Raw genomic sequence first — 13310 nt, forward strand, 5'->3', positions numbered from 1 at the left:
CCAAAGGAGTCACGCGGGTCAATGCTTAATTCTCCCAGGAATGGTGCGTCACAAAACCTGCTAAGTGCTGCCGGCCAGGGGAGCTCAGCCAAGCCTTGGGGTGCAGGGACTCTACTGGAGGTCATGCAGGCATGCGGCAACCAAGTGACTGACTTCAGCTACTCAGTCGACAGCCCCCAGGCGTCAAACGAACACAGCGTGGCCCAGGGCCTCACACATACAAACACAGATGTTCACCGCAAGTCACAATCTTTGTAGAAACGATCTGGCCAAACTAGGACGGCGATGCCCGGAATCCAAAAACACTCTGATCGGGCAGAATATGACAGGGGCTTAGTGGCGGCCTCCCAGGAGCCGGACAAGGACCAGTCCTCCTGAAACATGATTCTCCTCAGAGTATATGTGGCTTGAGCCATCCAGGCCTCCCAGGTTTACACTTTACCGATGATTTGTCACTTGATTAGAGGCCTAATTGCCGAACTGAAAAAAACGCTGTTGTCAGTCGGATAGGAGAGTTGACCCTGGGTAAGGGTGGAACCGGGGACAGACACAATTGTGCAAGAAGGTGGCAAAGGGGAAGTCCACACCACGGGAAGGTACAGTAATGGCACCAGCACGTTGCCTAGTGTGTATGAGAAAACAATGTAAACCACCACCATGTACCAGGTGCCTGCTGTGGGCTAAGTCCTAGGTTTGGGGTTCTAAGATGTACCCTACATCAATCACAACAGCCATTCAGGCAGGGGACCTCCAGCTATGACTCAAGGGACCAGAGAGTACTAAGGACAAACCTCCCCTATGGACTGATATATCCCAACAGCCCGGGCTCGGGATAGACTGGAAGAAAAACTTGGCACGTTGCTCGGTTCCAAAATGACAAAGTCACACTAAAAGTGCTGGCACCGCATGAGTCACAAATGTGTGTCCTCCGCCAGGACCCATGCAAAACAAGAAGTCTTGTTTCTCGGTGAGACTCCTTGCTCCTGTGTTATCAGGTTATGGGGACAGTCTGACCAGGGCCAAAGACGAGGTCCTTCTGCAGCTGGGGGTTTCTCTACTGTCCTTGGGACACGATCATATTAATTTTCTGGTCTCCTGATACCGATGTCTGAAAAGGTTAGCAGGTCGCCTCTCCTCTAGAAGCAAATACGATGGTCTCTCGAGGACTGGCCATCGCTTACAAATGCGCAAAGAACTGACACTGGTGGCAATGCCCACTCCCCTGAGGGCAAACAGGCTTCTCTCCTGGGACTCCTACACAAGGCTTGGGACACTCACTTCCCAGAACTCTGCGGTGGAAGTTTGGGCTCTGATGCATCCAAACCACCCAGGAATGTCAGTTACCTCGGAGGGGAAAGGGAAAGACAGGGACAGAGCAGTATGCTCCAATGGAGATCCCATACGCCTATGACGGCTCCACGACGGTTTTGTCACGTGCTTCTCGCAACAGTGCCTGGCACCTGCTGGCTCGGGCACAGAAGCAATCGGGTGGATCTGAGCTGGGACCTTGCGGTGCCCGGACCAAAGAGTTCTGCTTCGTGGCAGGCAGCTCCAGGGGCAGCACACGCTTGGGGCTCTTTCCCCAGACCCTGAAGAGAACCAGAAAACTTTCCTCAAGGCACTTACAGGCCTTTTTAGCAGGCCATGCTGCCACCGGCTGGCACACCGGCCGGCACAGAGAACAACACGCTCGGCTACTTTACGCGGTGTTATCAAAAAGCAAACACCAGACTCTCCCTGGACGCCCTGGGTCGCAGACACGGGAGTAACACGATTTATTTCAGGAGACCCGGGCATCGGGGTTTCTCCCACTGAGCGCATCACCCGCCCTCCCCGCCCGCTCCCAAGCGCTCTTCCGGGCCACTCCCCCGACGGAGCCCGCCCTCTGCTCTCTGACCCCTGGGGCAGGCCCGGTTCCCAGGGACAGGCCCCGCCCCCAAGATGGCGGCGCCCATGTGTCGCTGAGAACGGCAGCAGGCCCCACTACCCTTTCTCATCCCGAGAAGCTGAAGGCAGCGGAGAGCGCGGCTTCGGGGGATGGAGGGTGCGCGGCAGACGGCGAGGGAGACGGCGCCTCGGCCTCGGAGGCGGCGGGACCGGGGCCTCTGCGACCGTCCGCCGGCCCCTCGCCGCCCCCCGGCCTCTCGTGCGACTCGTCCGGAAAACGGTCGCCCGCTCCGGTCCCTACATCATGCCCCAGACGAACCCCGTCGGTATCACTGGCCGCGACTCGCGCCATCTTGGCCATTGGCCGTGGAGGCCCCCGAAGCAGCTCCTGCGCGTGCGCCGCGCTCCGACCTCGGGCTGCGGGGCGCCGGGAGCGGAAGTGCTCCGCTGACCCGAGGGCGGCGCGAGGTCGCGCAGCTTGTTGTCCTCCGACCTGGCTGGCGGGTTCTGGTAGCCAAGTACCGGGAGGCGGAGCAGGCACGGGCCGGAGGGCAGGTGGGGGTGATGGGTTCGCGCCCCTGCGACCTCGGGGCCCTGGGCTGAGTGTGGGCGACGGGCCGGGGGCGACAGCCAGTGATACTGTCATTGAGTCGTTGGGTCAGGTTCAGCGGCCGTTTGCTGAGTGTCTAGTCCGTGCGAGGCGCCCTTGGGTGCATGGTCATCCTCCCGAGGGCTGTGAGTAGGTACTACGATTGTCTTCATTATATCGCGAGAAAGCAAGAACAGAAAGGCTCGTAGCCTGTCCAGAGTCACACAGCTAGAAAACCCCGGGAGATCCTTCTAGCACCTATGCGTTTCTAAGGAGCGTTCCCGAAATGTATCAACTTTGTGCTTGCTGTGTGCCTTCCCTGCTAGAACACAGCTCCGCAGGGTCGGGGAACTCTGATAACTTTGTTCACTGATGTACCTGCAACACGTTGGACAGGCCCACAGTAGGCACTCAACTTTTTCACTGAATGAATCAAAGCGACAGAGCGGGCAATCAGTTCGAGTCCACAGCCAGGACCCTTATGGGATGACGCAGTGCTTAGCTCCTTGTCTGGCGACAGTCAGGCTGCTACTAAGCGTTTACTCTTAACACTGAAACGAGGCCTTGTGGCTGCTTCCATAAAGTATTCCATCTGGGTTTTCCTCACTTTCACTGCCTCAGAGAGGTTGCTCACTGCATCTCCTGTGCGGTCGTTGTTTCCAGGGTCAGGGCGCATCAGTGAGACCACTGCTCACCTCCTGCGGGCTCCGGCTCAGCCGCCCCTGGGCTTCCTAGTCTACAGAAGAGCCAGTCGAGGCCTCAGAAGGTGAGTTCCCTGGCTCAGGGACAGATGCGGTGCTGTGGCCATGGTCCCAACGGAGATGCGTTTGTCTCTGGATCGTTTGGTCCTGCGTCGTTAGGAACAAGAGAGCTCTTATCAGAGTCCTAGGAGGAGGAGCCTCAGCCCAGAGCCTAGGACAGAGGGAGGAGGCTCATAGGACAGACCCAGAGCCCAGGGCCGAGGGAGGAGGCTCTCAGGACAGACTGACCCCAGCGTCGTGGGTGGAGGCTTAGAGGACAGCAGGTAGAAGAAGAGCTGGACTTGGAGTGGCCTTTGTCCCTCCAGCGGAGAAAGACCATGCCCACTGTGTGACTGGGAAGTTGGACCCCATTGGGGGAGAGAGACAAAATGCACAGACAGGTGGAGTAATGCTGCCGTGAGGAGGGCGGCCTGCTGTGGTGCCTGTGAGGGTCGGATCAGGCTGACAGGGATCACTGCCAGCTGCACAGGACTCTCTCCTGACACTTCTGTGCACACAGCTTTTGCCATTGGGTGTTTCTGGATTTGAGTGAGCCCCAGAGTGAGAACCTCCCACCTGCCACTAGCAGAAATGCGGACTCTCCCTCCAGTCTGACTCAAGTACAGAATGCTCTCGTATGGTTTTGTTTTTCACTTGGGAACATTTGCAAGCGGTCCAGAGGTATGTTGTCAGCTGTTTCTGCTGCCTCATTTTGGTGCCACTGTCCCTGGACCTGAGAGCCCGAGTCGTTCACCTGCACGGGGCCGAGCCCTCTTGTCCCGAGGCCGCCGCAGGGGTTGCTGCAGTGACAGCAGCTACTCTGTGCAAAAGCTCCTTGCTGACACTTTCTTTAGAAAACCGCCAAGGCGGGAAGAGCAGGCAGTTGAATGGGCATCATGGGAAAGGAGAAAGTGACAGGCCAGGAACTGGGTGGGGGCGGCCAGTGGAGGGCAGGGTGCACAGGGCGGCAGGGGCGGTGGTTTCCAGCTCCTTGTGGAACGACCGGTGCTGGGCTCCTCACCTGCCTCCCTGCCCCCCTGCCCCCGGTTGCCTCTCTGCCCCTTCTTCAACCCTAGTTTGTCTCCTTCCTGCAAACCGCAGCCAGGTATCCCTGTCCTCCAGACTCTGCTAAGGGTCTGTCACTTTCGGGGCTCAGCGTAATCACTGTTCATTTCCATTTTATTAGTAATAATAGTCACAGTCAAAAATGCAGGTTAACAAGGGATGTGAGGGTGGCTCAGTTGGTTAAGCATCCGGCTTTGGCTCAGGTCATGATCTCACGGTGTGTAGGTTCGAGCCCTGCGTCGGGCTCCCTGCTGACAGCTCGGATTCTGTGTCTCCCTCTCTCTCTACTCCTCCCCTGCTCGTGCTCTGTCTCTCACTCCAAAAAAGAAATACTAAAAAAAAATTTTTTTAAATGCAAGTAAACAAAACAAGAGGACCGCAATCATCAGTGAAAACCAGTATCAACATTTTAATCACCGCTGTTCCTCAGGACGTACTTATTGCCGAAGGAGTGAGATTGCGTTGCACTTCCTTTTTTGTAACCTGCTCTTAAATAGGTTAAGAAATGAAATAATATTCCAATGTATTTTGGAGGCCCACAAACACAGGTCACCTGCAAAGCCCACGGGAATGGCCTGGGGCTCCCGGGCATGGTTGCACACCATCCTCCCCAGGGTGCAAGGGTGATTATTATCAGGCTGGTGGGGATGCTCTCCTGGCTGAATGCACTGATCTGGATGCCCCAATTCTGTCTTCCTAGATCTCTGCCCTTTGTCTCGAGCAGAACAGGATGGCCATGTTCCAGGTGAGTTCCTAATTTCCCCCTACTTTGTGTCCAGTGACCTTGAGGCAGCTTTGGGGCACCCGTATTGTACCCTTGACAATTGGCGTTACTCTCCTCCGCTGCGGCTCTTTTCTGTCCACGCTATCATCCACCTCGGGGTTCTCCGATCCTTCCCCTGGCCACAACCCAAAAAATTAAAAAACAAGAGAGCAAGAAAGGAGCGCTCTCATCTCCGTCTTTCTCTGGGACATGCACCCCCCCCCCCCCCGCTTTTTTCTTTTCCTTCTCAGAGATACTTGTTGAAGCACAGAGTCTCCTTTTTCCCCGGTTCCATGGCCACTTCACTGTTGGCTTTTTCGTTATGTTCAAAACGTTGAAAGGAAATCCATGCTTGGCGTTTTACCGTGCATTAGAGGGTAGCTGAAACATCCCTATTTCTCCCCCTGGTGTCCCGTTTCTCCTCAGAGATGCCCGCTGGTAACAGTTGGGTGATAGCGAGGGGTAGACACGTCTACGTGCGTTTCGTCCACTGAAAGCAGGAACACGTGCGGTGTTGGGTGTGAGGTTGCACGAACACCACCCTGCCTCACTCCCGTCTTGCTCTCCGCACCTGCTTGTATCCCAGGTGGTGGTCCTCATCCACTCGTACAGATGATTTCAGCTCCTGGGCAGGGGGACGGACGCATCGTTTGAACTGTTTCTCTGTGGATATTCGGGTTTTTACCCCTCTTTTCCTGTTCTATACTGTGCCTCTCGGCTGACTCTGTATGTGTGTGCTCATTAGCGCAGGTGTTGATGGGGAATTCACCCGGAAGTTGGGTTTGTGGGTCAAAGGTACTCACACGTTAAACTGGCAGTCCCAGATCCTGGACTAGTTACTACTTTCATGAAATGTTAAAGACCATATAATTTCTGTGTTCAGCTTTTCCAGGCTGTTGCAAGAAGAAAAGGGATCCAATTCATGTTTTGAAGCCACTTAACCTTTTTTTTTCCTTGCTCCTAACGTTGATGGCATTTATTTAGTTTAGATAAAGACTTCAACACAGAACACTGTTAGGAATTAATCCTTAGGAACTATGTAAAAGAGATGTGATGTAAGGCAAGTATTATATATAAAGTATATATGTGTATTAAGTACGTGTATATATATATATATATATATATAAAGATGAAATAGATCAACAGTTTTTATTTTCCTACAGAATTTACTGCAAGTTACCATGCTATGAAAACAAAAGCCGCCCACTCTTAATATGTCAAATTTGTTTAGTCATTTAAAGAAAAATATACAACTCCCATCACACAGATAATTCTAAATCTACTTTGAAAATCAAATCATCAAGAAATATCTATCTGGAGAGACTACAGACCTACTGTCACACTGTAACAAAGATAAGGCTGCTATCTTCACAGAATATATGGATAATTAGTAATCAACCATTAACATAGTGAATGTTCTAATATTTGGGGAAATACTGGGAAACTATTTTTTAAAAAACAAAGTTCTGTGGACATCGTTTACCTTGCCGATGAGATTAGTTTGGAAAAGGGGTCTTGTTTAGTCTAGAAAACCTTCAGAGTCCAATATAGTTCTGGGCTAAACAGATAACTGAAGATCCTTTACAAGGACAGGTAGGCTCGGAAATCACGCAGTCTTATTTTGAATCAGCTTGCTTTAGTCCAAGGTAGGGAATTAATGATCAAGTACCAGGAATTTCTGTAATGTACCCAATGCCAAATGGCTACTAACATTCTGTTTCCTACTATGATGACTCCTTGATTAGAGGTCGGTGGGAGGCATGAAACATATTGTGAACTGTAAAGTAAATTGTACTCCAATGCCCAGATCTCTAAAGATAAATCTTGTTTTTCAATATAAGAAACTCACTAAATCAAATGAATGCTACTTGGAGCAAAAGTAGTATAAGTAAAACTGGGGCAGGAAACTTCTAATCGCACAGGAAATACATGAAAGACTGAATCATTCTAAGAGAAGAATCATCTTCCCAGTAGCCCCACTGCCGTGGATGATATTTTCATGAGCCTGGGCCACCTTCTCCAATGAATACTGAGAACCTATTACAGGTTTCAGCCGGCTGTGCCCAGAACCTTTAAACCATAAGCTCTGGCAGTCTGGCATACGGCCAATCCAACTCCTCCACTAGCCCCATGAACCCGAAGACTTCCTCCAGCTTTCACATGGGCACTGTGGAGCAGAGCTCAATAAGCAGTAAAATATGGGATACCGATGGCAGCTCCTTGTTTAAAGTCCAGTTTTTCTGGTGGTGGGTACACAGTGTGGTCTGCCGTAAGAGCATACTCAGCATAGCCCCCAGAGATGGTGCTGGGAGTGAAAACTCTGTCACCTTTCTTGAAAGTAGATACATTATGTCCAACAGCTTCTGTTACCCCAGACACGTCTGAACTAGGAGTATAGGGTAAGAGTGGTTTTATCCTGTGAGTAGCAGAATGAATCTATGTTTCCACTGGGTTTACACCACATGCATGGACCTTGATTACAACCTGATGGTCTTTTGGAGTTGGTACTGCCACATCCCGACTGGAGTTTCAGCACTTCTGGTCCACCAAATTCAACAACTCCAATTGCTCTCATCAATTTGAGTCCAGTTGCCATGGTGACCCGGTTCTAGAGAGGGGAAGCGAATTCTGCCAGGGGTCACTCAGATTCCACAAAAAAGGGGACCGAAGCCACTTAACCTTAAATGTGATAACGATACTGGGGTGCCTGGGTGGCTCAGTCGGTTGAGTGTCCGACTTCGACTCAGGTCATGATCTCACAGTTCACGGGTTCGAGCCCCGCATCGGGCTCTGTGTGCACAGCTCAGAGCCTGGAGCCTGCTTCGGATTCGGTGTCTCCCTCCCTGTCTGCCCTTCCCCGCTTGTGCTCTGTCTCTCTCTCTCTCTCTCTCTCTCTCTCTCTCTCTCCAAAATAAACATTAAAAAAAAACATTTAAAAAATTTAAAAAATGTGATAACGATACTACAGAAGATAAATGAGACTCGCGAGTCACCGAATATGGATCTGTGGATCTGGCAAGCATCGTTCTTCTGGAATGTGGATGTTCACCCACCAGGAAGCTCCCAACCCCCGTGCCGCTGGGATTTTCTCAAGGTATAATTGGCATAGAACAAAACTCATCAATTAAAAAAAAAACAGGAACCAGAGATGCTCCCTCTGTTCTTCTCACTTGGGGATTTACAAGGGTTTTAGGAACTCCACACTGGGCACCTAGAGGAGAGACCAGAATATGTTTCCTGTTGCTTCATAGTCCTGAGTAGCTGTGTTTGGAACTGTTCTAGCTCAGCATCCCCTGCAAAGCCTTCTCCGCCAGCCCCACGCAGACCTGACTTCTTTCTGTTCTCTGTTCCCTCTGCTCCCCCCACCGTTGCCCTCAGAGGACAGGAGCCCACCCTGCTGCCCGCCCTCCCCTTCATACGTGAGTGTGTAAGTGTCGTTCTTCCTCTGGCAGGCTCAGCTCCCTCTGTTCAGAAAGTGTGTTTTTGTCTTTATTAATCTTTACATCCTCGGGACTTACCTGCTCGTCTCTGTTTGGTAAACAAGTTGGAATATGCATTTCCAGGGTAAGATGTTTTAATGGCTCATCTGTTTCTTTATAAAGGTTAAAGTAACTTTAGTTACATAAACACTGTATACTGGACTGTCTCAAATAGCGTAGGGAGCAGCAAAGAACATTTGTGTAGACGAGCAATGCCGTGTCATGTTGAAAAATGTGGATGTCGGGGCATGTGGGTGGCGCAGTCCGTTAAGCATCTGACTTTGGCTCAGGTCGTGCCCTCACGGCTCATGGGTTCGAGCCCCGTGTCGGGCTCTGTGCTGACAGCTCAGAGCCTGGAACCTGCTTCAGATTCTGTGTCTCCCTCCCTCTCTGCCCCTCCACCACTCGTGCTCTCTGTTTTCAAAACTAAATAAAAACGTTAAAAAAAGAATAAGATAAAAACATGGATGTGGATGGGGCGCTGGGGTGGCTCAGTTGGTTGAGTGTGGCTCTCTAGGTTTCAGCTGTGGTCACGATCTCAGGGTCGTGAGATCGAGCCGCGTGTTGGCCCCACACTGGGTGTAGAGTCCGCTTGGGATTCTATTTCTCTCTCCCCCCTGCTCCTGACCCCGCTTGCTCCCATGTACACTTTCTCTCTCTTTCTAATTACAAAAACTCCTAACACGTGGGTTTGGAAAGCAGAAGGCATGTCTTTTCATCCCCGTGTCCTAGCTGTGTGACCCTGCACAAGTGACTTTACACTCTGTGCGCGTTACTGTCCTCATCGGTCAGGGCTGTCCCGGGATGGTGGCGATACTGAACCTCTACCACGAGAGAAAGACCTAGGATGGGACACACTGTCCCGTCTGTCCCCCAGCTGAGCCCTCTGGGCTAATGAGGAATATGCCATTGCAGGAGTCCTTGACCTTCCGGGACGTGTTTGTGGACTTCACCCTGGAGGAGTGGCGATGTCTGGACTCGGCTCAGAAGAACCTGTACAGGGATGTCATGCTGGAGAACTACAGCCACCTGGTTTCCGTGGGTGAGGGACCGTGCCACAGTGTGACTGGAACACACACATACACGTGTCACCTGGCTGGTACCTGCTCAGGGGCGTCTGGAGCCCCGGACGAGTTCGGGCCTAAGGCTCACTGTTGGGAAGTCGTAACCCTGTTTGCACCCCACACGGGACGCTGTGCCATCGCCTGCTCTGTGGTGTGGTGCACTGAGGGGCATAGCTGTCCTCCTGGGCGGGCACCCAGGCCGGACCACCTTTGGTCGGCAGGGTTTGGTGTCCGTTCTGGAACCCATGTGGTGTTAATAACAAAGTCTGTCTCATTTCCCCTCCTCAGGACAGCTAGTTCCCAAACCTGATGTGGTCATCAGATTGGGACAAGGAGAAGAGGCCAGGACGGCAGAGGGAGAGACCCCGACGCGGAACCCTCCGGGTGAGCAGGTGCCGGGCTAGTCAGGCCAGGGGACCTGGTAGGTCAGTGAGAGCCTGGCGTGGGGGGCCCGCCTGGGAGCTCTTCTCCACGCCCCTAGACTCGGGGACACAACTTGGGTTCAATGAAGCGAGCTGCTGTCACATCCACGCGGTGCCCCTACCGACCGCCCTCCCGCAGCCCCCTTGTTCTTGCTGGGGTTCAGGCAGTGCACCCCGTTTGTTCAGGTCCCCTCTCTAGCTCCTAGTATCCTCGGTGGCTGGGGAAGTACCGAGCCTTCCCCCTGTGTGCTCCCCCTGCTTTCCGGAAGCTCACAGGGCATTTTCTCTCTCTTGGGCGTTTGCATTTTCCTCAGAAGACGTGGGTGCAGGCATGAGGGTTCCTCTTTATTTACACCCTGCGGGCCCTTCCATTGACACCTGTAGTCTTCTTCAGCCCCAGGGAAACGATCTGCCTGGTTCCTTGCAGCTGGTGTGGACCAAAAGCTTTGCTAGTGACCTTCAGCTAGGCCAGGCCAGGCCGGGCAGCCACCATGGCTTTGTCTATGCTCAGGTTGTGCGGACGGTGTCAACCTTCCCACGACCGTGTCCTCTCGTCTCAGCTCCTCAGTCCCTTCCAGACCTGACTCGACCCTGCCTGTTGTCAGGATCCTGCTGGCATCAATGCTTCCCTCCCACTCCCCTGTCTTTTGTGCCGTCTCTGTATTCACTGAAAACAGGTCAACCTGAGAGGACATTTCCCCAGGCGGCTCGCTCCAGTGAGCGCCGCCTCAGGCCTGGGCACAGCTGCCCTTGCCCTTGTCCGGTGGGGGGCTGGTTTGGTTGGTTTTGCTCTGGGCCCCTTGTGGGACCCCCACACTCTTCAGATGCAGATCTTCCTCCGTTTGTTGCCCACACACGGCGGCCAGTCCGTGGGCCCGACCGCAGGGCGTGGGCGTGGATTCCGGGACTGCCCCGCGTGCTCCGTGGACCAGCAGCCGGGGCCCTAAGCAGAAGGTCACGCGCTGGGGTCCACCTCAGGGTCACAGATGTGAATCCACTCTGCAGCGGCTGTTCAGACACCGGCGGCAGAGCCCCGGCTGCGCTGGACGTGGGCCCGGCCGCGCCCTCGTGTCCCTTGAAGCCTTCCCCGTGGCCCGCGCCGGCCGGGCTGTGCGCCGTCTCTCTCGGGGCCTGCACCCCTTCCCTCCTCCCACGGCCGTTTGGGGGTGCACCTTCCGCTTTCTCGCTCAGTCTACACTATGTCCGCGGCCTTGCGGAGATCCGTGAGCATTCCTGCTGTGCTGGCGGCGTGCTTTTTCCCACCTGCCGCGTTTCCGGGAATCGAAATGTCTAGTTGTCTGCGCAGCGGTGCCCTGGAAGGAGGAGGCCCACACTCAGAGGCGCGGCCCCCTCTTGGGGTCCCCGCTCCCTCGGGTTCGGAACTGTATTATGTTAGGGTAACCGTCCGCTCATGCAGTGTAGGTGCGGCGCAGTGCGGGACACGGGGTCCTCCAGCGCGTTCCCCCCCCTCACCTCCAAGGGCTGCCTCTTCTCGGGTTCGTGTCTGTAATTCTGCTGGTGGCACCTCCTGGGCCCGGGCATACCTCCACACCTGCATTTCTGGCAGTTTCTATTTTGCCCCCCACCCCCACCCCCTCCCCTCGGAACACTCAGGATGGAGCTCGTTACACCTCGGCCTGCGGGTCCCAGCTCTATACGAAGCTGGGTTCAGACCTGCTGTGCGGGTTCCATGCGGAAGGGGAGGTGGTAGTCTCAGCTGCTGTGTTTGCACTCCAGCAGGTAACTTCTTCAAACCTTGCTCTGTGGGGGTGGCTCATTCTCTGCCAAGAGCACAGACCCCTGGGAGAGCGCCTACATCTTATCTGTCCAGCTGTGAGGCTGGGGGCATGTTCGGCAGATCGTTTCGTTTGGGACGAGGGCAGAGGAAGGGGGTTCGGGGCTCATCCACAGCCCAGTAGTCAAGAACCTAGGCTTTGGAGCTCACAGGCGGGGTTCAGATTCTGGCTTCTTCGCTCACTGGCCGTCCCTCCCTCCGCACGCTGGCCCCAGAGTCTCTCTGCCTGTGTGTGGAGGCGGCTGATGCTAGAACTTCCAGGACGGTCTGAATTGAAGGAGCGGGTGAACGTAAGCCTGGCCCTGGGGAAGCCCTCGGTAAATGTCATCACTGTTGTCACTGTTGTGCATGGAAAATAGTTTTTATTACAGTCCTGGTTAACCAGACGTGTGTCACCTAGTGGCCTGTGGACCCCTCAGGGTACCCCACGAGGTGGTCCCTCCCAGTGGAAATGTTTTCAGAAAGCCTGGGGTGGGCTCGGTTCTGTGCGTTTTGAGCGACACTCCAGGTAGATCTGACTCCGTGTCTAGTTAAGATGCGCAGTTTAACCATCCCCGGAGAGGGGTCCAGGGGCACGGGGACACACGGCCAGGCCTCCCCCAGGAGCCTGGGATCCGTTGGGACAGAAGGCAGGGCGTGTGGACTCACTGCTGGGCATTTTGCCCCTCTTCCCTCATTCCCCCAGACCTCAGGCTGCTCCGGGACTGCACATTCCCTGGGCCTTGGAGGAAATTTCTGGCAGGTCCCGTAACTTCTCTGCTTGTGCCAAGATATAGCAATCTTCTAGGAACCGTTAGTCTGCAGAGTGGCCTCACGGTGGTCATCAGGGTTGTCCAGTCCCAGGTAGTGGCGTGAAGTCTGAACTTCATTGATGGTGGTTGAGCTTTTCCCAGAAAAGTCTTTGCCTTTCATTTTCCCTGTCTTTTGTTTTCTTTTTCCTTCTCCTTCTACCTTTATTTACTTTAGGTTTCTTTTGCTGTTCTTTTCTAGCTTTCTTCCTGACATCTTATCATGAAAATGCACACACTGAACAAGTGAAAGAATCATAGTTTGAATACCCATAGAATTCCACCTAGGTTCTACAGCGAACATTTTGCTCTGTTTGCTTTTTCTCATATCTTTATGTGTCCTAATTCCTCTGTCCTCCCATCAGCCCCCTTTCTTTCTTTTTAATGTTTTTATTTATTGTTGAGACAGAGAGAGACAGAGCGTGAGCAGGGGAGGGGCAGAGAGAGAGGGAGACGCAGAATCCGAAGCAGGCTCCAGGCTGTGAGCTGTCAGCACAGAGCCTGATGCGGGGCTCCACCTCACGGACTGGGAGATCATGGCCTGAGCTGAAGTGGGTCGCTTAACTGACTGAGCCACCCAGGTGCCCCTATCAGCCCCCTTTCTTTTTGTGATGTGTTTCCTGGTAACTTTCAGAGACCAGTACATTTCACCCCTGAATACTTTCCCAGGCATGTCATTAACTATGTTTGTGTTGAATGCTTTTTGTGATGTGTTTCC

The 13310-nt window shown here is 53.6% G+C and overlaps 1 protein-coding gene and 1 pseudogene across 1 annotated transcript in view; one reads left to right on the forward strand and one right to left on the reverse strand.

Moving 5' to 3' along the window:
• Positions 1–1388: 1388 nt before the first annotated feature.
• The window catches only part of KRBOX4 (KRAB box domain containing 4), a 55170-nt gene continuing 43248 nt past the window's right edge, over positions 1389–13310 (forward strand). The window contains exons 1-7 of the mRNA XM_053201637.1: positions 1389–1545; positions 1849–2442; positions 3140–3242; positions 4982–5026; positions 8327–8471; positions 9439–9565; positions 9876–9971. Of these exons, the coding sequence (XP_053057612.1) occupies positions 1389–1545; positions 1849–2442; positions 3140–3242; positions 4982–5026; positions 8327–8471; positions 9439–9565; positions 9876–9971 (1267 nt within the window). The remainder of the gene's footprint in view (positions 1546–1848; positions 2443–3139; positions 3243–4981; positions 5027–8326; positions 8472–9438; positions 9566–9875; positions 9972–13310) is intronic.
• LOC106972704 (quinone oxidoreductase-like) lies at positions 7094–7931 on the reverse strand (annotated as a pseudogene).

The sequence above is a fragment of the Acinonyx jubatus genome, chromosome X, assembly GCF_027475565.1.
Source record: "Acinonyx jubatus isolate Ajub_Pintada_27869175 chromosome X, VMU_Ajub_asm_v1.0, whole genome shotgun sequence".
NCBI classification, from domain to species: domain Eukaryota; kingdom Metazoa; phylum Chordata; class Mammalia; order Carnivora; family Felidae; genus Acinonyx; species Acinonyx jubatus.